Raw genomic sequence first — 24,662 nt, forward strand, 5'->3', positions numbered from 1 at the left:
AATATGCAGTAAGTTATACAAGTGCTTACTCAGACTGGTATTGAAAAATTAATTATGATTCTGCGAAACAATGTGCCGCAATTATAAGGCGATGCCGAGTCTATCATGCAAGGTCTGCTTGGGAAACAGTGATCATGTGGCTGCGAAGTGGCCCGGTTTGATGAGGACGGCCAGACTTCAGGAGCGCACCCTCTGGGTGGCACTGGGAGAGACAGACTCACATAATGAGAATGAGCAGACCAGTTTGCCTGCTGCGTAGAAAATGAAACAAATAAATCCATTTTTGTGCACTTGTTTTCTATCCTGAGAAGTTAAACTGCTGAAGGTAACTCCGGGATGCAGGGTGACATCCCAGCCTCCCCACATGCCTGTCCTACTGGCACCTGAAAGATTTCACAGAAGGGTGTGACACTGCTATTGTCGATTTAAAGGTTATCTAGTCACAACAAGGCAGAAGAGATTCATCTTCAAAATTTACCTCTTTATTGAAAACGCAAGGAGTGTCTTGGCAATTAACAATTCCTATCACCTCTAGCTGTTTCCTATGTGAGAAGGCTCAGAACTAGCCTTACAAATTGCTCTTTTGAAGATCAAAGGGAAGCTGAAAGTGTCTGTGTGTGCTCTCCAAGAGACTGTAATTTAATGGAATTTTCAGAGAAGGCTTGCTGGCAGTGTTTGGATGACAGCCCTGAGGCGGAGGATTCAGGGGAGCTCGGCCACTCTTCCCTTCGGAGCTTCTTCCCTGCCTTTAATTGGCACCTCATTAGAAATTAATGAAAATGACATCCTCTGTTCTTCCTGCTCTAGGCACTGAATGCTACAAAAAGGCCCATCACAATTCATAACACATTCAATTTATATAGCAATGGCTCTTAAGCATTATTTATGAGATGTGAATTTCTTGTCAGCAGTTAATAACCTGTACAGAGAGGAAGGGTAATGGAAAAAAGATTGTGAACACATATACCGCCCTATATGTGCACATATCTTTTTAGGACTTTCTGCAGTGAAGCAGTGCTTTGAGTCCAAGCATCCTTCCCGAGTCTTCACTCTCAGCAGTAAGTGCCTGTGTTTCCCTGCTCTAAAATCTTCCAGGGCAGTTAAGTGTCTCTTCCACATGCTGTGCATCCTAAGGAAATGACTACACAGCTCAACTTTTCCTAGGGAGATCCTAGCAGACGGGCAGAATGAACACCAGAGCTGCTTCCAGAGACAGTCCCAGAGGCAGATGCCCTGCCGCCCCCTCCATCCAAGGCTCTGTCCACGACACGGCTGCTTTCCCAGGCAGACTGGGCCCGACAACTCACTGCTCTCTCGGGAAGGCAATGCCCAGAGGGGCTGCGGAGAGTGCAGGGCTTACTTCTCGAGCAGAAAAATCCAATCTCTCTATTAGGAGACCCTCAGAATTGTGTACATGCCAAGCTCCTATGTATCAATCATTCTTAAATGTCTCTAGCAAACCCAACAGGCACTTAGAAATGCAGTCTCCTGCCCCAGAGGTGAGGAGCACGGTAGAGCGATCTGCACTTAGCAGACTGCCAGGCTGGCTCCATGTGAAGTCAGCCAACGTGTTTTGCTGAATCCTTTTTCTGCTGGGTGCTTAAGACCTCTAGAAAACTAGGTGGCTTGCATCAAAGCTGAAGGGTAAACTGAGACCCAGGTACAACACCTTTCTGTCTCTCAGCTCTGAACTCTGGATTCCCGCAGGCTGTCTGACAAGGAAGGAGATATCAGCCACTGCCAGAGGCAAGACAGCACCTTTGATGGACCAACTGCTTGATCCACTAGGACAAATCCCATGTAATACCCGGGATTCTGTTTCTTTTAAGAAGGAAACAAGAATATAAGGTACCAAAAAACCTGAAAATCCCATGATTCTATTTTTGGAACAACCAACGGTCTATGCTACGAGAGCAAAAGCCGGGATGGCAGAAGCCTCCACACTGGTAAGAGACGGGGCCCTCCAAGTCTCCAGTTTAACTTCAGACCAAACAAGAATTTCGAAACCACAAAGGATTAGACCAATACTGCGCTGAATGGCAAAGCTGGTTAGTTATCAAGCCAGAGTTTCCTTGGTTGGCCAGCAGTGATTTCTTTATCTCAAACAGAATTAAAATGACCTGGCAAGCTGATCAAGAAACGAGCAAGGAGCAAGACCCTGGGCTCCCCTGGGTCATGTCACACAACCCCGCCATATGGGAACTCTGCTGAGGTCTCTGCTCCTCGTTCTGGCCCTCCCTTCCCGGCTCCACACAGCTTGTAACAGGACAGACCGCACACACATCCTGAGCCCTGGACCGCCCGTGCTGGTCCTTGTTTCTGGAGTGGAATACAGGCCTCCGACACTCAGTGCGACATACCGGAAAACACAATACACATACATGTAGTCATGGCAAAGTAGGAATTCCAACTAAATTTCCATGAGAAGTTCCTCCACTTTTACGGCTCCAGTGGGATAAACGAAAGCAGTTATACAAGTCACTGCTTCAGAAGACAAAGGGTCTGGGAGCAGCTCCAACTGTTACTGTCCTTGTGGGACAGGAGGTTTCCCTGAAGGACAAGGGACAGGAGACTAGAGCCAGGCCTCAAAATCTGCCTGATATCAGGTTTGTCCCACAAACCAATTTGATAACAGTCTGCTTCAAAACCAGAAAATAAAGAGGGAGTAGAACACTCTTGAAGTCAGCCTAAAATTATACAGCAAAAGTTTCCCTCCTATGTGGCATGATATAGATGGTCACAGGAAGAGAACAGATTGGTCTAAAGTTTAGGTCTCAGGGCTGGGGCAATAGCACAGCGGGTAGGGTGTTTGCCTTGCACGCGGCCGACCCGGGTTCGAATCCCAGCATCCCATATGGTCCCCTGAGCACCGCCAGGGGTAATTCCTGAGTGCAAAACCTGGAGTAACCTCTGTGCATCGCCAGGCGTGACCCCCAAAAAAGCAATAAATAAATAAATAAATAAGTTTAGGTCTCTGCTGACAGATGTGGTTTTAAAAAACACGGTCCTGCAGGAGGATTCTAGCTGTCACCGCGTTAGATAGTACAGACAGAGAGTTGCTTTAGTCATCTCAGGGGTCAGCTGGTAAATTACAGTTCAAATAATTAACGTATTTCAAAGGGAGGGAAGAGCTCCCAAGAGGGAGCACGGCCCCTCCAGGACTCCTGAAGAGCCGGAGCACGAGACGCCACTGGTCCCGTCTGGTCCCGTCGTGCCGGGGGTCTGCAGGCCACCACAGCCGTGCTCAGGCCAGGTGCGAGCTGCTGCCCGCTGCGTGCATCTCAACCATTGTACGACGCCCCGTCCTCAATAAAACAACTTTGAAACGAAATGTTACAAGAGATGTTGTAAGAGCATGTATGAAACCTGGAACCCTGGGTTCCATCGCTGGCATTGCCCAGAGCAAAAAATAAAAGGGATAGGAAGGAGAAAGTTTTCAGTTTACATAGTAAAAAGCTCATTCAAAAAATATTTTCTTATCTGAATTAATGATGCATATTCCAGAACTTAAAAACAGATTAATTTCTAATCTGCTTTAAAACTGTGAGAGGAATGTGTAGCTGAAGTTGAAGAACACCGCAACTCTAAAGACACCAGAGTTGTGTTGTGACTCTTTTGCCCTGTCTATCTATGAGAAGAAATAAAGGGTGTTTTGAAGAATTTGTTTTATTGTGTTTTGGAGTCATACCTGGCGATGCTCAGGGACAACTCCAGGCTCTACACTCAGAATCTGCTGGTGCTCAGGGACCATCTGGGGTGTTGGGGCTCTAACCTGGTAGGCCAGGTGCCAGGCAAAGACTTGCTGTGTCACCTCTCCAGCCCCTGAAGTAAGAATCTCCTAACCCTGCTATTGCAAGCCTGAAACCTAGAGCTTGCCAGGAGACAACTCGGGAGAAAGAAGCCCTGGAAATACTTTCCAAAGCTGGGCCAGGGCAGCAAGGACTCCGGGGACATGCTTACCACAGCGGCACGATCCCAGTTCCTGCTGCACCAGCTCCAGTTTGGTTTGGCACTGGAAGCACCGACGGCGACTCTTCTGCTTGGACCGGCTGGCTTCCTCGGGCCGCTCAGGGTTCTCCAGGAGTCGTGGCCGTTTCACTGGTGAAGCCTCATTCTCAGACTGTGAATCTGACCAAAACAACAAATCTGCAGGTCAGAGTGAGTGCTGGCCTGGAGAGCACCACCGATGGGCGCTCCTCTGTGTACAACACCTAACTGGATATCTGTTTGCCCTCAGTAAAGAAATTATCTCAACATTTCTTAATATTGCTCTATTGGGGTCAGAGCAAATAGGGCAGCGAGAAGGGCATTTGTCTTGCACATGGCTGACGCAGCTCGACCCTAGCACCCCACTGGGTTCCCAGAGCCCTGCCAGGAATGATCCCTGAGCTCAGAGCCAGGAGTAAGCCCTGAAAACCATGGGGTGTGCACAAAATGAGCAAAACCCCCCAAGCCCAACCCTCTCCCCCCGCCGACACACACACACACACATGCTGCTGAGCCACCCCTACCCCAAGCCAGTGTTAGGCAGGTGACCCATATTTTCTTAGTGAAGATACTCGTATTTCTTACTTCTCACAACAGCTAAACAGACAAGAATCATGTTCTACTGAAAATTTCTCCAACTTTATTCAGAGTGAAAGGCTATGCTGGCAAGTAAGCCACGCCACGGTGCCCACTGGGGAGTGCCACTGCCACGCCGGGGCTGGTAACAAGTGGGCAGGGATGGGAACAAGCCACATTTAGTACACTGCCACCAGAGTAAAGCGCAACGGTGTGCAGCCACAGGTAGGTGGCAAGTGACCCCTGCTTTAAGGGGAGGGGAGCAGCTGCGGGCGGTGGCCCTGGGAACGGTCATCCTGCTTACTGGGGGTGCACCTGTTGCCAGGCCCCAGTCTGTGCTGACCCCTCTGTAGGAGCCTCCTAGCATCTCCAAAAGAAATCCCGTTTGCCACTCTGCCACAGCACCCCCAGCACGTCTCATCCGCTGCTGTGGAGGCGCCCCAGGGGCTCCCTGCGCACGCCTGTCCAAGCCGTCCTGCTGAAACTCAGGAGAGGGGCCGGGAGATAGTCCAGGGCCTGCGCCAGCCTGGCCTGAGCAGACTGCACTGCAGGAGTGGGCCCTGGGTGCCCGGGCACCACACGGGACACCCAAACCACCTCCCTGCAAAACCCTGGAGTCCCTCAGAAATCCCCGCGCATTCCGTCTGCCTCTGTCTTACCTGCGGGCCTGTCCCTGGGCCCCATGTCCTCTTTGTCATCCCTCCCCCCCACCCTTGCACTTTGCTTCCTTTGTCCGGAACACTATTCAACCAGACCTCTGGGACCTTAGAGTCTCTAGCACCCCCTCATCCTCCTCTCCTCTTCACCCAATAATCTACGGCTCATGTTTAATTTAATCTTTTAATACTGTAGCACTGTCGTCCCGTTGTTCATCAATTTGCTTGAGCGGGCACCAGTAACGTCTCCATTGTGAGGCTTGCTGATACTGTTTCTGGCATATCGAATACACCACGGGTAGCTTGCCAGGCTCTGCCGTGCGGGCGGGATACTCTTGGTAGCCTGCCGGGCTCTCCGAGAGGGACGGAGGAATCAAACCTGGGTTGGCCGCGTGCAAGGCAAACGCCCTCCCCACTGTGCTATCGCTCCAGTCAGTGATTCTCAGTGTATGTGTGAGGCTTCTGCCCAGTGGGCCCCCAGTAAATTGCAAGGAGGCACGAGGTGAAAGCCCTATTACGGGGGCCCAGGCCAAAGGCGTCGGGAGTGACCAAGGACAGGGGTCACTGGGGAGTTCGAGGCTGGAACAGCTCTGGAGCACAGGAAGGGCAGGAGCTTTGTCCGGCTGCTCACTGCATGGTTCTATGCCTGTCACAGTAAATAGTTCAGGATGGGATCAAGCACCCAGGAGGTCCTAATTTTCTATTTAAAGCAGCAGACTGCTAAACCTACTCTCTGACGGCTGTCTGAACCCCTTCCCCGCCTCCCTTGCTGTGAGGAAGAGGCTCCACCTTCCCTGAGCGCCTTCACTGGCCTTGGCGGGTGGACACACCAGTTTGCTCGCAGCACTGCCTGCTGCCCTCGGCCCCTGCTCCAGCTGTCCACTGACTCAGGGAAAGTATACACCACTCCTCGCAATTGCAAACTTCACTTTTCATCTCATTTAGTTCTGTCAGCCCTACTTGACTCTCCCCCCCTGCAAACCAACGAAACAAGGCCTCCGATGAAAGCAACTGAGAGCAAGTTCGGCCTATTTTCCCAGCTCTGCTGAGCACAGCTGTCCAAACCATCAGGGTGAAGACATGCCAGCCCCTGCCCACCTCCATGAGAGCGACAAGGAACAACTAAATGTAAATCATTACAGAAGAGCCAGCCAACGAGCCCACCTTAAATGAGCTGCCCAGCTCTCCAGCTCCGTTTCCACAAACTAGCAATGGCACCTTATGTATTAGTAACACGACGCAGACCCTCCTCCTCCTCCTCCTCCTCCTCCTCTCCCCTCTCTCCCTCCAACAACTTCCAAACTCTGCAGGACCAAAATAGGTATTTTCTCTGATAAGTTTTCTCTAAGAAAGACCCTCCAAAGTTGGGGCAAGGCGGGGCCCACAGCCCGGGGCCAATGGACACAGCCTCCCCCATTCTCGCCAGGCTTCTTGGCAGGCCAAGCCTGGGTGCAGAAGTGAAGAGCTGGTGTTCTTTACAAGCTGCTCTCCCTGTGCTCTGGCTCTGACTCGACTATACACTGTGTGTATAGGACCTACTCCATTTCTAAAGTAGGTCTTTGATACAATGGAAGAAAATATTTAATTTCAGTGTGGTAATCTATCAGAGCTATGATATGTGAAGAAAATATTTAAAATGTGATTCCTAAGATTGGGAAATAGGATTCATATTTATATAAGTCACCGTCATCATTGGTCATCAAGTAAACCACTTGCCGGTGCCCCATGAGTCGGAAGGTCTATCTGGACAGATCTCTTCTCTTCTAAGTCCTCACCTTGTTAGGCTAGTGAATATTCAAAAAGAAACTAAGAAATATGTCTGCACGGGCTCATGTTTAATCTTTCTTTCTTCATTCACATTACATACAAAAATGACTGGCTCACTTGTTCTATAGGCAGGAGAACAGGATATTCCTGAAATCATGGGTCCCTTGGCAGGCCTCAAAGCTACCGAGAACTCCTGGCTGCAATGCTTTGGTCACCTAAAGGGACACCACTCAGCCCTCCTCATTCCAGTGAGAGTCAATAAGCCGAGGAAGAAACCATCTGTACATAGGAAAACAGCCACAAGCAGCAGTTCCCCAAGATTGTAAAGGGAGACAGAATAAATGTCTGCCAACATGTATTCATTTTTAGATGCAAGAAACTGTTCTCAGACATTAAAAAAAATATGTCCACTTCCCTTTAACTCGTGATGGTTACATGTCCTCCAGTGCTCCCTGCTACACTGAGGGGAGGGCCTGGGTGCAGATCTGCTGAGGGACCCCTCTGTTCACCTCTCTCACCCACTGGCACCTAGGAAGGTGACAGTGTGATACCTAACTTCTCGGCGAAGCAAACCATTCTTTGACATTTCCTCACAAGTCAACTTAAGGTTTAATTAGGAGCCCCTGAAATAAATAGCAGTCTACAGGATCATCACCATGTCTGCGCGAGAAATTTACATCTCCTCTGTTAATTACTTAATGAAACTTTGTGCCACGGGGTGAGCTGCCTGAATAAGAGAAACAGATGTCCAGGGCACAGATTCTAATTATATAATAATGAACTATATAATTCAACCATTCAATCATAAATTTTATGTAAATTTAAAGAAGGACTACAAGAAAGGGAGCCCGGGACTGGATCCTGCAGCCTCATGTTGCCTGCCCCACCCCCTATGCCAGGCCCTCTCACGTCTACCCAGTGGACCTAGACCTGCACCCGTACCACTCACACCAAGGGTCGGCCGACCCTGCAGCCCTGCACAGCGGGACCCACCCCTATGCCCTGCTGGCCCCACTTTATGTTACTCTGACCTCTAAACCTCAAACCACGACGATGCTAGTGGGTCTGTGTAAGAATCACTTCATCTGTATCTTACGCTGGGGGCAGGTGGGGAGGGGTATTCCTAGTTCACAAATGCTACACCGACCTACATGTCAGTTGCCTCAAGCAAGGAACCAGCTGCAGTTATGGAGGGATACTGTTCAGTCAACACTGAACAGTAAGAAAACCTGAACAGCAGAGTATCACTGATAGTTGCTTGGTGTAAACAATCTAACAGACCTTAGGTTATCAAGGAATTTGGGAATCTAAACTGCCACCATTATACCCACAAAACTTGAAGAAAAAAAAGGGGGGGGGACTCAGGAACAGGTGTAGTCACAGACAGGGACAGAAACCCAGGCAAATCCCCACGCTCACCAAACTCTTACTCCTGGTCAATGAGGCCCTAAAATCAACACTCACTGCACTGGCGACAGAGAGTAGGCAAGCACTTGCTAGTGAAACTAAGCAACGGTGATGAGAAAGCCAATCAACTCAAAGAACTTTAAACAATTTTAATTTTTATTTTTTAACTAAATCACCATGAGATACACAGTTACAAAGTTGTTTATGATCAGGTTTCAGTCACACAATGTTCCAACACCCATCCCACCACCAGTGTTCATTTTCCACCACCAATGCCTACAGTTTCCCTTCCCCCTCTCTATGGCAGGGACTTTTATTCTTCTCTCTCTGCCCCACTGCCTGGGCATTATGGTTTGCAATACAGATACTGAAAGGCTGTCATGTATATCCCTTTACCTACTTCAGCACTCAGCTCTTGTCCAGGGTGATCATTTCCAATTAGTATTGTTAGTGTCAAAGAATAACTTTTTCAGATGAGAGATTCCACACAAATGGAAATGAAGGAGCTAAAGAACACGCTAGCAAGACCTAATAACAGAACCTCACGGGGGAATCATTTAGACCAAGTTGAAGACAAAATACAGGCCAGCAGCGACAAAGACGTTGAAACGGAAAAGATAAAAGAATGGAAGAAAATGTAAGGTACTTAATGTAAAAAGACAGGAAGAATAATCTCTGAATTATATAAATACCAGAAAGTGTGAACAAAGGGAAAAGGGAAAGAGTGGTGGGAGAGAGAGGAGCTAAGAACCCCCACTCTCTGAAGAGGCAGCTGCACAGATTCAAGAGGCCAAAGAGTACCAAGCAAAACAGACCCCCAACAGAACAACAGTAAGACACAAAACAGTAAGACACAAAATGGCAAAAACCAAAAACCAAAGAGAGAGAGAAGAACATCTTAAAGCAGTAAGAGAGAGGAAAAGCCTTAAATAGAAGGGAAATATTGTTAGAATCACAACAGATCTCCCATACAAACTACTTAATCAGAGAAACTTTTAACCTCCAGAGTGCACTAGCCAGCAAAGGTCTGAGACAGGAAGGCAGGATTCTCGGGCAAACGAGCTGGTGATATTTGTGATAACCAAACCAATCCTGAATGAACTACCGAAAGGTCACTTATATTAACCAAATAACCAACTCTAGAAGCCATAGCCCTACACAGTAAAATGGCAACACAGTCCTTTATATCAGCAACACCCCTGAACGGCAATGGATCAAATTCTCCCATCAAAAGGCACAGAGTGGCAGGATGGAGCATGAAACAAAATTCACTGACTTGCTCTTTACAGGAAACACATCTAAAAATCAAAGGATAGATATGAGTTCAATAATTAAAAGGATGGAAAATAATTATACAAGCCAATGGGGAGGAAAAGCTGGGACAACTATATCAGACCAAATTACATTCAATCTAGAGAAAATAATTAGTCACAGATAGACACTACTTATTGATCAAGGGAATAACAGACCAAGAAAGACTAACTCTAATCAACATATATGCACCACAAGTCAGATCAGCAAAGTTTGAAAGGCTTTTGCTCACAAACTTAGAGAAACACATCATGAAAACAGTACTAGCGGGAGACTTCAACATCCCACTGTCAACACTGGATAGATCCACTAGATGGAATATTAGTAAAAACACAAGAACCTGAAATGAGGAACTAGAAGAGCTGGGGCTAACAGATCTGTACAGGGTCCTCCATCCTCAAAAAGCTGAAAGCATGCTCTTTTCTAATGCATCTGGAACATTCTCCAGGATATAAGTCTAACTTACATAAATTCACGAACATAAGAATCATACCAAGCATCCTATCAGACTACAATGCCATGGAGACAGAAATAAACCGTAAGAAGAAGGAGAGAAACTCTAACATCTGGAGCCTGAACAACATGCTGCTATATAACAGCCAGATCAGAGAGGAAATCAAAGAAGAAATAAAAAGATTCCTTGAGACTGATGGTGATGAAGAAACAAGTTGCCCAAGGTTCACAGCAAAAGCAGTAGTTAGGGGGGAAACTACGTAAGGAAAGAAAAAAAAGAAAATCAACACCCTAATTACAATTTAAATGTATGGAGAATCATCAACAAACAAATCCAAAGATGAGCGAAGAAAAGAAATGATAAAAACCAGAGGGGAAATCAATACAGAAACCAAGGAAGTAATACAAAGGACCAATGAAACCAGGAGTTGTTTCTTTGAAAGAATAAAAAAGACAAATCATTAGCAGGAATCACAAGGACAAAAGAGAAATATATTTTGATCAAATATATCAGATCAAGTGGAGAAATTATGACAGAACCCCCAGGAATCCACAACATCATGAGAACTTACCATGAACAACTACTCTGTTAAGCTAGAGAATCAAAAAGAAATGAACAGTTCCTGGGAAAATGTAGTCCCCCAAAACTGAATGAGGAGGAAGTAGAAAGCCTGTCAGGCCAACCACAGGCAAGAAAATTGAAACAGTGATTAAGAATCTCCAAAAAAGGGGCTGGAGCAATAGCACAGCGGGTAGGGCGTTTGCCTTGCATGCGGCCAACCCGGGTTCGATTCCCAGCATCCCATATGGTCCCCTGAGCACTGCCAGGGGTGATTCCTGAGTGCAGAGCCAGTAGTAACCTCTGTGCATTGCCAGGTGTGACCCAAAAAGAAAAAAAAAAAAAAAAAAAAAGAATCTCCAAAAAATAAAAGTCCTGGCCCAGATGGGTATACAGGTGGCTTTTATCAAGTCTTCAGAGGAGATTTACTGCCAGGGATCCTTAAGCTTTCCCAAGACACTGAATAAACAGGAATCCTTCCTAATACCTACTGTGAAGCTAACATTACAGTGATACCCAAGGCTGGTAAAGGTATTACCTAAATAATAAAATAAAATAAAAATTTCAGACCAATTTCCTTGATGAATATCAATGCAAAACCCCCCAACAAAGATTTTAAAAGCATTAACATTAACGGCCATGATCCAGACTCACAAATGAATCTTGGAAGAGAATAACACGCTCTAGAGATGTCTCCCCACCCCATGCCAGGCCGATCTCATCCAGGTGCCTCCACTCATTTCCCTGCGCTTCCAATTTCCTGGCAGTCACACCCACGGACTGCCTCTGGGCACCACTTAAGTGCACTAATGGCAACATGCTGCAGATATGCTTCCAGACCCCCAAATCACCATCCAGTTAAAAATATTTTAACTCTAGTTCTAGCATCCTATAAAAAAAAATTTAGAATTCCAGGAGCATGCAGCTGCCCAGGTGGCCATTCGACATCTCATACAATCATGCCACTGATACAAGAGTAGCCCACTACATTTGATGGGGTGTAAGGCAGAGGACAACCAATCTTGAAAAATTATGTATATATTTATACAACACATAATATATAATTATATAATCACATATTTAATTAGATAATATAATTATATATGTTAATATATAATATAATTATATATATATATTAGCACACAAGACTCAAACTCTAACAACACGTTAATGATCTTTAGTACAGGGGTTTAATAGCTCCAGGGTGAGATACAACAATTTTCACACACTTTCCTCTAAGGAAACCTCTCTGGATCATTTTCAGTCAATTATTCATAACAAGAAATATAAAATAATTATTTAGCATCTGCCGTTGGGGCAGGCTTGGGTGGTATTGGGAAAATTCGAAATAATGGTGGTGGGAAGGTATAATGGTGGCAGAATTGGTGCTGAAATATTGAATGTAATCAATTGCTGTGAACAACTCTGAAATTAATATTTAAAATATTTTTTAAAAACCCCCAACAAAATTTTAGCAAATTGAATTCAACAGCACATCCCAAAATAAACATCAAAAAACAAACAAAAAACAAAAAACCATGATCGTGTGGTATTCAACCCAGGGATGCAAGGATGGTTCAATATATAAAAATCAATGAACATAATACACCACCATGAGAAAAAGGAAAGATAAAAGCCATATGATCATATCAGTTGATGCAGAGAAAGCTTTCAACAAGGTCCAACACCAATTTATGATTTAAAAAAATCAACAAACCAAATAAAACAGGGTGAGGAACCTTCCTCACATTGCTAACAGCTACCTAGAAAAAGCCCATACCTAATGTTACTGTTCATGTGAAAACTAAAAGCATTCCCGCTAAGACCAAGGACAAGACAAGGATGTCCACTGTCCCTACCCTTATCCAACATTGTATTAGCGTCTTGGCAACAGCAATCAGGTAAGAATGGGAAATCAAAAGGAAAAAAACCTCCAACCCCATCAAAAAATGGGGAAAGAAATGAACAGAAGTTTCCTCAGAAAAGAAATACAAATGGCCAAAAGGCACATGAAAAAGTGCTCCATGTTGCTTGTCATCAGGGAGATGCAAATACAAACAACAACGAGATATCATCTCACACCACAGTGCACACATTCAAAAGAACAAAAGCAACCAGTGCTGGCGTGGGTGTGGGGGAAAAGGGACGCTCTTTCACTGCTGGTGGGAATGCTGACTGGTCCAGGCTTTCTGGAAAACAATACGGACAGTTTTTCAAAAACTAGAAATTAAACTTCCACATGACCCCACAATACCACTTCTGGGTATCCCGAGGATGCAAAAAAGCACAGTAGAAATGACATCTGTACCCATATATTCATTGCAGCACTCACTGTTCACAAGAGCCCAAATCTGGAAACAACCCGAGTGCCCTAGAACAGAAGACTGGTTAAAGAAACTTTGATACATCTACACATTGGAATACTATGCAGCATGTTAGGAGAGAGGAAATCATGAAATTTGCTTATAAATGGATAGACATGGAGAGTATCATGCTAAGTGAAGTGAGTCAGAAAGAGGGACAGACATAGAGGGACTGCACTCATTTGTGGAGCGTAGGGTAGCATCACATGAGGCTTACACCCAAGGACAGTAGAGACAAGGGCCAGGAGAATTGCCCCAAAGCTGGAAGCCTGCTTCATGAGCGGAGGGGAGAAGGCAGCTGGAATAGAGAAGGGATCACTACAAAAATAACGGCTGAAGGAACCAGTTGGGATGGAGATGTGTGCTGAAAGTAGATAATGGACCAAACATGATGACTTCTCAGTGTCTGTGTTGCAAGCCATAATGCCCAAAAGGAGAGAGTGAGTATGGGGAATATTGTCTGCCATGGAGGCAGGGGGAGGGTGGGAAAGGGGGAGTATATTGGGGATATCGGTGGTGGGGAATGTGCACTGGTGGAGGGATGGGTGTTTGATCATTGTGTGACTATAAGTCAAACATGAAAGCTTGTAACTATCTCACGGTGACTCAATTTAAAAAAAAGAAGAAGAAGAAGAAGCCTTTCTAGGGTCCAGAGAGACAGTACAGCAAGTAATAAGCCTGCCTTGCATCCAGCCAACCTGGATTCGATCTCGAGCACTTCATTCTGAGGTCACCAGGAAAGATTCCTGAGTGCAGAGCCAGGAGTAACACCTGAGCATTGCCAGATGTAGCCCCCCAAAAAACAAAAACAAAAATAAACGAACCCCTTCCTGAAACACACCCAACAGGCTATTAATCTGAATCTAGTCTACTACATTAGTAATATAAGGCAGCTAGTCCCCTTATATAGATAGATGTTTTTATTATTTAATATTTTAGATTTTTGGTTTAGGGACCTTACCTGCTCTAATAACTCTCCAGCCCCAGTTTATGCATTTTAAATATTCTAAATTTGAACTACTGTAAGTATAAATGACATTTTGATTTCCATAAAAGAAAGGATTACATAAAAAAAATGGAAAAGAGGAAGTCAAATTATCTCCATTTGCAGATCACATAATGATGTACATTGAGACCCTATTGAGTCTACTCAAAAGCTCCTAGAAACAGTAAACCAATAAAACCAAAGGGCCAAGGGCAAAGTCATACACAAAAACTGCTTGCACTTCTATGTACAAATAGCCAATCAGTGGAGAAAGAAATCAAAGAGTCTGCTTCCAAAAACATCAAGTACCTAGAATCAACTTAACAAAAGATGTGAGAGATCTGTACCCTGAAAACTCCAAAACACTCAAGAAAAAAATTGAAGGTCTTAGAAAATGGAAAAATGGTCCATGCTCACTGATCAGAAGAATCAACACGGTTAAAATAACCATCTTTCCTACACTAACATATAGATTCAATGCAATTCTTATCCAATCTCAGACAACATTGACAACAGTCAAATATAAAGTTTGTGTGGAACAATAAAAGACCCTGAATAGCAAACCCATACTGAAAAATAAGAAACTGGAAGACAACTCACTATCTAGTTTGAATCTATTCTATAAAGCCATAGTAATCAAAACAGCATGATGCTGGAATAAAGACAGACTGACCAATGGGTCAGAACTGAATATCCAAGGATAAACTCCCAGATCAGCCATCTTTGGACAACGGAGCTGCTCTTCAGTAAATGGTGATGGGAGAACTGGATACCCACCTGCAAGAAATTCAAGCTGGGCTCATACCTCACACCATACACAAAAATAAACTCAAAGTGGATCAAAGACCTTAAGATCAGACCTGAATCTATAAAGTACACCGAGGGGAATGTAGGTAGAACACTCTAAGACCTAGAGTCTTTAAAGAAATAATACCACTGGCAAAGGCTACAGAGTCAAAACTCAAATGAGACAACATCAAACTTAAAAGTTTCTGTATGGCAAAAAAAACTGGTTAGAAGTAAATGACAGCTGGGTGGGAGAAAATATTCTTATGACATTAGATAATGGGTTGATATTCAGGACCTAGAAATACAAAGATCATCAACAACAACAAAAATCTAAAAGCCCCATCAAAAAATGGAGAGAGGAAATGGACCGATACTTCTCTGAGGAAGACCAATGGATGGCCAAGAGGCACACAAAAAAATGTTCACCATCACTTATTTTTAGGGAAAACCAAACCAAGACCACAATGAGCTACCATCTCACACAGTGAGAATGGCACATATAAAAAAAATCCCAACACCAAAAAACTGAGAACCACTCTGTTGGCAGTGACTAGGATGAAAGGAGAACACACACTGCTGACAGGAATGCTGCCTGCTCCAACCCTGTGCAAAACAGTATGCAGGTACTCAGTAAACTCAGAACCGAGCTTCACATGACCCAGCAGGTCCACTTCTGCTAGTCCCACAACAGGGAAACTTTCATTCAAAAGAATGTATGCACAACACTATGCATTGCAGCACTTGAAACAAGAGCTAAGATCTGGCGTCAACCCAGATGTCCATGAACAGCTCAGTGGCTCATGAAGATGTGGTATATATATACACAATGGAATACTACATAGCTGTAAGGAATGATGAAATTGTGCGATTTGTGGCAACATGGATGGAGCTGGAAGAGCTCGTGTTAATGAAGTCAGCCAGGAGAAGGACACACACAAGATGCTCTCACTTATATATGGCACTTAGAATAGCTGGATGAGGGAATGCTAAGTTTCAAAGGGGATGCCCTGATCGAACCTGGTCCCAGAGTGTAGGGAGGAGAAGGAAAGAAAGCGTGGAGGGGAGAGGAAGAGGAGACAGAGTGGAACAGGTGCCAGAGCCTGGAAGGCAGGTAATAAAGGTGGTGTGAAGAGATGATAGAGCCAAGTATCCAAGCACAGTCAACAACCTGAAATCAAGAGCCCCAAACCTTAACAACCAAACTTAGAAAGGGGCCTGTCAAGAGGGCGGGCTGGAGGGTGTGGGGAGGGAGGGAGCTGGGGGACTCTGGGGGGAGGGAGGGAGGGGGAGCTGGCACTGGCTGTGGGATCGGTGCTGCAATATTTTATGTGTAAAACTCAACTATGAACAACTTTGTAAATAACAGAATTTTAATAAAAAAATGTTTATAAACGACTATAAGAGCCAAATATGGTAACATTAAAGGAATCCTCATTTATTTTTCAATTCGACTTATCTGAATTTTGGTAAGAAAAGAAAACATCTAATAGTCTACTTGGATAAGCTGAACTTCGAGAAAGGGTTAAGTATGAAGAAAAGAACAGAAATCGTTCTTACATGCAGCTTTACCTGTCAGAAGAAAGGAATCTGCGCAAGGAGCATCTCGTTAGCAGCAGGAGCTGCAGTGCGAGCTGGAGCTGCTCCCACCCAGGAGCTAAGGAAGAGTGACTTCTAATTAAGGTGCTTCGTAAAGGGCCAACAAAGCATATTTATTTCTCCAGTACACTTTTTTTTCTTGAGAACATAATCTGGTCTGTACATTTACCCACATAAGAGATGCTATACTCCCAGAGGTTTCCGTTTTCTGTATTCTCTAGCTCTCCATCTCCTCCGCCAATTTCAGGCGCATGAGAAAGGTATCACATCAAATCTTCTAGTCAGAGTAAAGTCTAATCAAAAACATGTGACTGAGAGAGGAAAATCGTAAAAGTGTCCTGCCTATCAGCTTCCTAGGTTTCAAAGTATAACTAAATGCTTAATTTCTGAAAGAGAAACAAGTCATGATTTAAAAACCATTATTTTCTCAAGAGAGAAACTGCAACTGTACTTTCCAAGCCAATCACAAGAAGGAGTGGCAAGACTTTCAATTTAGAAGCACAGTTTAAATGGAAGGCTGACTGGAGCCAATAACCAGAACTGCTCGTTTGAAAATTCTGTTTGGTCTCTGACAGAAATTCACATTTGTACCTTCCTGTCACTATTCTTGTCTTTATTACAAGTGCTCTCTCCTGAAAATTTCCAAATAAATCGCGTCAGGCCTGTCAGAGTTGAATCCCCGTCTCTCGTAATTTCCCACCCCGTAGCTGGCGGCAGACGCACCGTGGGCTGACGACTATGACTACAGCCTTTGACATCCCAACCAGGAGCCCAGGCCCCCTGCAAGCCACACTCAACGCCTCGGAACAGGAGACTGGGAGAAGAGGCAACAAAGAGAAGAAGCTTCTTTGACTCTCTTCCTTCACTTTTAAGAAGGAAAGATGAATCTGTTTAATCTCAGCCTCTGTGACAACTTTGGAGGTATTCAATCAGTTTTTTTAGAACCTATCAGTCTCTTGACAGATTGACATTTATGATCCCAGCAGTCTGTGCAAACAACAGCAAGAGCAGTAATTAATGAGCCCCACACATCACCGCTCTCTTTCCTTCCACCATTTTTGAAAGGAGCTTAAACTACTAAAACCTGTATCCATGAAAACACATTCTCATTGGAAAAAGTGATTTAAAAAAAACCCAAACACCTGAAAAACATCTGTTTAGGGGGTGAAGAACTAGTATGGAGTGAAGGGTGCTTGCCTTGTACCCAGCCAACCTGGGCTTCATCCCTGGCAGCATATATTATCCTCCGAGCCCCCTCCCTGAGCCATCTCTGCAGATGTGGACCCAACACCAAAAAGAAGCAAACAAAAATCACCAACAAAATTTAAAAAAATCCCCTCCCCACTCTGTTTTATGTGGTTATTATTATTATTTTTTACATGCTTTGCTTTTAGAAACTATGCAGGAATTTTATTAATTCTTTCCTGGAACTTCACTCTGTGCACCATGAAAGACTTCAGAAGAGAAAACCCTCCAATTATCCATTGTTTTCTCCACTTTATCCACCTGGGATTTCCCTTCCTTTCACATCTTCTTAATGGCTTTAGAATATTTTTAAATAACACACCTATTAAGAGGCCAGAGAAAGTGAACAGAGAAAGAAATCTGAGTTTTTGGAAGAGGTGGATTATTAAAATTTTTGTGGTGAACATAATTTTCATTTGATGTATGATATGGAAATAAACCTACTAGAAATACACCTAGCATAGCACGCCTTAGATCACTATTTTTTTTGTTTTTGGGCCACGGCCAGCAGTGCTCACGGCTTATTCCTGGCTCAGTGCTCAGGACGCAGTGCTCCTGGAGGGGCTCAGGAGACCAGACAGGTTGCTGGTGACTGAAGCTGTGTGCAAGGTCTGGCTGCATCCATTGATCTACGCCCCCTTTAGCTATTTTAATGACCAGTTGTCTTCAAACTGAGAGGGAGCACTGGTCTGAAGGCATTAATCGGTCTTTCCCCCTCCACGCCTTTCCTGCTGGTTATCTGCTCTGGCTCTTTACTACAGAGACGGCCAAAGGTCTCCTTCCTAGGACAACCTGCAGGAGAAAACACATCCCGACTCTTCCTTCCTAACAGAACACAAACTAGAAGGCCCGGTGGCTGCTCAGGACAGAGCAGCAGCTCCGGAGAGGGGCTGCCCCCTGGGGTCTTGGCCCTCCTCGGGTCACGGCCCTCCTCTCTGAGAGCCTGCCCTCCTGGGGCTTGGCCCTCCTCTCTGTATTGGGATCGGATGCCTTCCAGGCATCCCCATCCCCATCGGACTGTGTCCCTGTGCAGCACTGTGCCAACTACTTCTGTAGGCACTTTTTAAACAGAGCTTAAAGAGCAGCAAAAAATACCTGGAGGATATGTGTCAGGGTAATACGTATCTTTTCTTCACATGTCTCAAAAGGCATGCTTGAAAGATCTGGATCTGATTTCTTGGCTCCACACAGCCCATCTTTCCTCTGATTCCGTCAGGATGGGAAGCCGGAAGCTGATTTGGTGGCACGCCGTGACAGCAGATTATGATTCATCAGAGGATCAGGCAGGAAAAAGTTAACAGACCATGGGAGAACAGCTCTCCACTGAATAAAATAATCTGGAATAAAATCAGGAACCAGAGTCCAATAGTTCTAACGGAAGTTTCCCCCTGAAGGGTTTTCTTTCATTCTGATCGGTGTACCTTTCTTTCATGCAGGGGATGGGCTTCCTGAATGGGGCTGCTCAGTAGGAGTGCAGAGGAAAGGACATTCTTACCCAGTTTCCAACCTCAGGGGCAAGTAGTCAGTCTTCACCCAACTGATTGTTTTATAAGTCAACATTTCAGATACAGAAAAGTTCAAAGACTAGTGTAAGCAACACCCAGTGTTCACTGCATTTAGATTCAATCACTGTTAATCTGACACAGTTTGATCTAGTCCTGCAACGCTTACATTCCCCCAACCATCTGTCATTATAAAGTTGTATGCATCAAAATACTCCATAAAGAACTTAGTCCTATGCTAAGTTCCTCACCAAATGGTGAGTCACTTTTCCTCTCTTCTACCTTCCAATAAACTTTTCCACTTTCTAAAAAAACCAAAAAAAAACCTTCATAAAGAGAGTGGGAGAGAGTTAAAAGAGTTATGGCAGTCCAGGGGTTAAGAGTCTGACACTACTTGGATCCCTCACACCCATGGCCCCCAAACATCATTGGGAGCAACTCCTAATCACTGCTGGTACGAGATTACTATTCCCATCCCCAAACACTCCACACAAAACACATCCAATGATAAGGGAATTGTTCTTACATGACCAAAATGTCACTTAAAATGGTGCATATTTAAATAGTCTCCATGGTCAATAATCAATATGCCCCTCAACCCTTTTCTTCCTTTTGTTCATTCCTTATTTTCAATGTCATCATATAACTGCTAAGAAAAGACAATTTAAATGGTACATCTCTTCCAGATGTACAGATCCAGAAATCAAAACTTCCAGCAAGCACCTGAGAAATTCACATGGCTGTAGAGATGGCACAGGTGAGAAAGGGCCGTTAATCTGAACCCTGGTCACCCTGTGTCCTGGCAGGAAGAGAAGGCAGCTCTTCCAGCCCCCTCTACGGCATCCCTGCCGCAACCAGGAGACTGAGACAGTTCATCTGAGCTTTGACAAGAAACAGAAGCTTAGAACATTAAGAAATAAGCTAGCCACTCGTTTCAGTGATTCCCTGTAGTGTGATGGCATTCCCTGTGACTAAACCTGGTTCCAGAAGACTAAAAGTATCTGTCCAACTACCTCCTTTACAGTAACTAGTCCTCCCCTGCGGACTGAGTTTACAGCTGCTACTGTTTTTCTAAGACATCATTTCATTGATTAACCACTCAGCTCTCCAAACTTATTCCTTATTTTATATTTCTCTGGCACTGGGAATCAAATCCAGAGACTCATATGGAAGGTATGTGCTATAGTGCTCAGCCACATTCCCAGCATTAATTACTTATTTAAGCCTAAAGAAAAAATGCACCAGATTAAAAAAAAATTAAGGCAAAAAGCTTAGGAAGTTTATGTCAAAAACAACCACAATCTCATTAAGTAGCATAATGTATCATAAGTACCATAATTAAGATCATACTTTTCTGATCTGCTTGATCTGGGCCTCTAGTTTCACGGCCTCTTCATTCAGAGTCATGGCAGTATAATTTCATTACTCTTTAAGTGCTCAATGTCTGTTGGGCTCTGGTCACACCAGAACTGTGTACGGCAGGATCTTTCCCATCAAGGGGGTGTGTACCCAACACACCGAGAGCAGAGTGATATGGTAATACAGAACACTACGGACACAAAATGTAGAACTGAAAAGCTCTGCTGGGGGTGAACAGAGTTGAAAAAGCAAAGATCAGAAAAGGAAACTGAATTTAAGAACAACACTGGATATAGCATGACTTTTTTAAGCTCACATTTGTCATTCCCCACTTTATTTCCTGTGAGGCCTGTTTTTTTAGAACACAGTTTGTAGGTAAGTTAAAATCCATCTACCTTCTCTGTACCAAAACTCATAAATTGGGGTGCAGGGTTCGGCCACACCCCAGTGGTGCTCGGGAGACCAGCTGCATGCCAGGCCAGCACCGCACCTTAGCCTCTGCAATTTCTCTCCAGCCCCGTCTTATTAATTTTTAAATGATTTAATGGATTGGGAGCAAAAGCATTTGGAGAACAGTAGTTAGTGTTTTGTTTTAGAAGCTGTTGTTTATCTCGCTTCTTTAGGCCCAACTGGCTTATCAACATAAACATCTGAGCATCTCACTATGTTCCCAGTTAGGCTGTTTTCCTTTCTGTCTGCACAAATAGGGGATTTTAAAAAGACATACTTTAAAAAGCATTTCTTCCTTCCCTTCTTCCGCCCCTCCCTCCCGGGGACTGTTGGACACATCTGGCTGTGGCTCCTTCATGGTGACGCCTGTACTCACGTCTGCTGGCGGCATCTACTGGGGACTGCACATGCTGGTCGTGGTGCTCACTGGGGGTAACAGCTTTTAGTTGTGACGTGGGTGGAATACAGTGCATTGTGGGGCTGTGTAGGGGATCAGCCTTCAGGTCTCATGCTTATAGGGAGGCACTGTGCCACGGAGCTATCCCCAGGCTTTCAGTCACTCATTTTTTTTTTTTTTAGGGACGGGGGTTGTACCAAGGATGGAGCCTGAGCCTCACACATGTAAGCATGAAACTCTACGACTGAGCCATGTTCCAGGGCTCGTTGATAATGTTTGAAATGGCAATTTCTACCAGGCAAGCACATTTTAAAACATTAACTGAAGTATTCCAAGGTAACTGTCGGTTCATGTAATTATATAAAAAAAGAAACAACAGAGAAATTCCACATATTCTTTTTTTACTCAGTTGCCATTTTCCCCAGATAGCAGCAATTTTACAAAATTTCAGTATACACTGTCAGAATATTGGTTCTGATACAAGTTAGGATATTTCTGTCACCACAAGGGTCCCTCATGCCATTTCCCTCTCCCTATGTGCCACTGTTGACCCCTGGGCAAGCTGCTGTTCATTTCCATTATTGTCAGGAATATCAAGTACGATTGTGTGTATGTGTATACGCTCATATGAAGACTATCTTCTGTCCAAGCCCATTTCAGGTCACTCATTACAGTAGGTGACTATGAAAGGAGAGATTCCTTAAGTTAAAATGTAAAATTTGGGGCTGGAGCGATAGCACAGCGGGTAGGGCGTTTGCCTTGCACGCGGCCGACTCAGTTTCGATTCCCAGCATCCCATATGGTCCTCTGAGCCCTATGCATTGCCGGGTGTGACTCAAAAAGCAAAAAAAAAAAAAAGAAAAAAAAGTAAACTTCAACTTAAGTTTCTCCTATTGTCCAAACGAAGAACATACCTACTTGGTACGGTTTGGCAGATTATTTGACCCAGGTTCAATTCCCAGCATCCCATATGGTTCTCTGGGCACCACCAGGGGTAATTTCTGAGTGCAGAGCCAGGAGTAACGCCTGTGCAACGCCGGGTGTGACCGAAAAAGCAAAAAACAAACAAAAAACAAACAAAAAAACAAGACGATGAGGTGGTACTATCATAGCCCCAACTTTAAAATGAAGAAACACAGGTGACGTTGGCCTGGGAGGCGGGACGGGAGGCTGTGCCTCTTCCTGTCTATACAAAGACCCACCTTCTTCCGAGGTCGAGCTGAGCAGGCAGACACCGGTCCGAGTGAGGGAATGAAAACAAGCACCTTCTCGTTCCACTTAGACTTTTCTCTTCCAAATATGATGGTGCAATTTCTCGAAGCTTATCTCTGCTGAACGGATTTAGCTCCCATATGAAGAGACCTTGGGGGTGGGGAGCTGGGTGGCACTTGGGAGCTCCTTGGGGGCTGCTCCCAGAGGACCATGCACTGCTGGGCTCAAACCTGGGCTCCCTACAGGCAAAGCATGCAGTCGAGTCCGCCGAGCCATCTGTCTGGCTCAGCTCTACTGCTCCCCGCCCCTCCCGTCATGTTATTAAAAACAGTTGTCTTCAGGGGGTTAAAGTGCTTGCCCTGAACACAGCTGATGCCGGTTCAATCCCGGGCATCACATGCAGTCTCCTAATATCCTAAATATCTCCAGGAGTGATTTCTCAAGCATAATCACATGGCCCAAATTCCTTCCTCTGAAATCAGTTTTAAATAAAAAATAAACCACTGTCTATAAAAGTTTATTTACTGATTATCTGTAGCATTTTTTTGGTAGATTACAAAAGAAAAACAGTTTATCCAAATAGCAAAAGAAAAAATTCCCCGAAGAGCAAAAGAAAAGTCAGTCCTTTTCATTTGAAATTTTACTTGTTTTAAGGGTCAGAAAAGGTAAAACATGACTTCTCGCCTTCACCTGGGCCCCCAAGGCTGACGTCAACCTTCTTTTTCTCAACACCCTGGTAGTTCATATACCAGCCCCTTACAAAAGGCACAGATGAGGGTGGGAACCCATAAACCACCCGGGTCCCCCTGAGAAACTGCACTCACCATCCCTGTTTGTTAGATGCCAAGTGAGTGCACAATTCACATAGTGTCGCCAGGACCTAGATCCCACAAAGAGCCGGCTGGTCAGTAGGCCCTGTTGGACCAGCAGTATGCAGCTGGCATTTGCAGCTGGCACTGGCTGGCCACCACTTCCTTGTCTTAGCTTCTCCATTAGCAAGAGCCGTCCTGCCTGCCAACTAAACCCGATTACTCTCCCCATAGATTTTTCAGTTACTCACCGTAACTGACAAATTACACTCAACAGATAAGCTTTCCTTTTTATAACTTGATAGGGTATTTTGGAGTTCAAAAACATCACAATGCATTGATTTTTAAAAATGATTACATTTACAGCACCAGCAGGGTACAGAATAAGGTAGCACTATTAAAGCGAGACAAATCAGGGCGAGCAGCAAGGTTAAGAAATCTGAAAGGGAGCCCTACTTCTCAGAAACGGCACAAGTCTCTTAATTTGTTCCTTATCATAAAGGATGACCACGAAGGTTCTAAAGCATACAGTGCCCAGAGTATTCTTGACTAGCTTCTCCTAAAAGACTAGGGTCTGAGAAATAGCACAGCTGGGAGGATGCTTATCTTGCAGACCTGAGTTTGATCCCCGGCACCCAGGTTTCCTGAACGTGTCGGGAATGATCTCCCTTAGCACAGAGCCAGGAGTAAGCCCCGAGCACTGCCAGGTGTGACCCGAAAACAAAAATAATATTAAATAAAAATTAAGATCCGCTACCTTTTCTTTTCTTTGTCCTTGGGAGTGGGGAAGGGGACACGAGGAGGGGCCCAGGGTTTAAGCCGGGTCCGTGCTAGGGAGACGCCTGGCAGTGTCACAGACAGAAAAGGGTGAGAGACAAGCCCCCAGCGCACTGCACTGACTCGGAGGCCCCAAGCCACGTTTTACCTTCATCTACCCAAGCAATGAGAAACCTAAAAGAATCCATGAAGTGTCTATACACACACACACTCATTTTCATGTAACTATAAAGGTAAAGAATGTAGATATATGAGTGAAGAATAAAGTGGCATTAATTCCATTTTAATGACTTGTTAAAAACATATACAGAGACCAGGGGGAGGGAACAGTTTTTCCACCAAGGGCCATTTGGACATTACATCACTCGGAAGCCACGCAGTACAGGCAGGCAGGCTGCAAGCAGTCAAAAGAAGCATCATATCTGTCCTAGCCTGGACCAGGGCTGGCCCACAAGACTCCAT

At 44.8% G+C, this 24,662-nt stretch overlaps 1 protein-coding gene across 2 annotated transcripts in view; it reads right to left on the minus strand.

Annotated features, from left to right (window-relative positions):
- The window catches only part of ZFAND3 (zinc finger AN1-type containing 3), a 302,188-nt gene that overhangs the window by 23,806 nt on the left and 253,720 nt on the right, over nt 1-24,662 (minus strand). For both annotated transcript variants that reach the window (XM_055138548.1, XM_055138547.1), the window contains one exon: nt 3,961-4,128. In XM_055138548.1, the coding sequence (XP_054994523.1) occupies nt 3,961-4,128 (168 nt within the window). The remainder of the gene's footprint in view (nt 1-3,960; nt 4,129-24,662) is intronic.

This window comes from Sorex araneus, chromosome 5, assembly GCF_027595985.1.
Source record: "Sorex araneus isolate mSorAra2 chromosome 5, mSorAra2.pri, whole genome shotgun sequence".
Taxonomy (NCBI): Eukaryota; Metazoa; Chordata; class Mammalia; order Eulipotyphla; family Soricidae; genus Sorex; species Sorex araneus.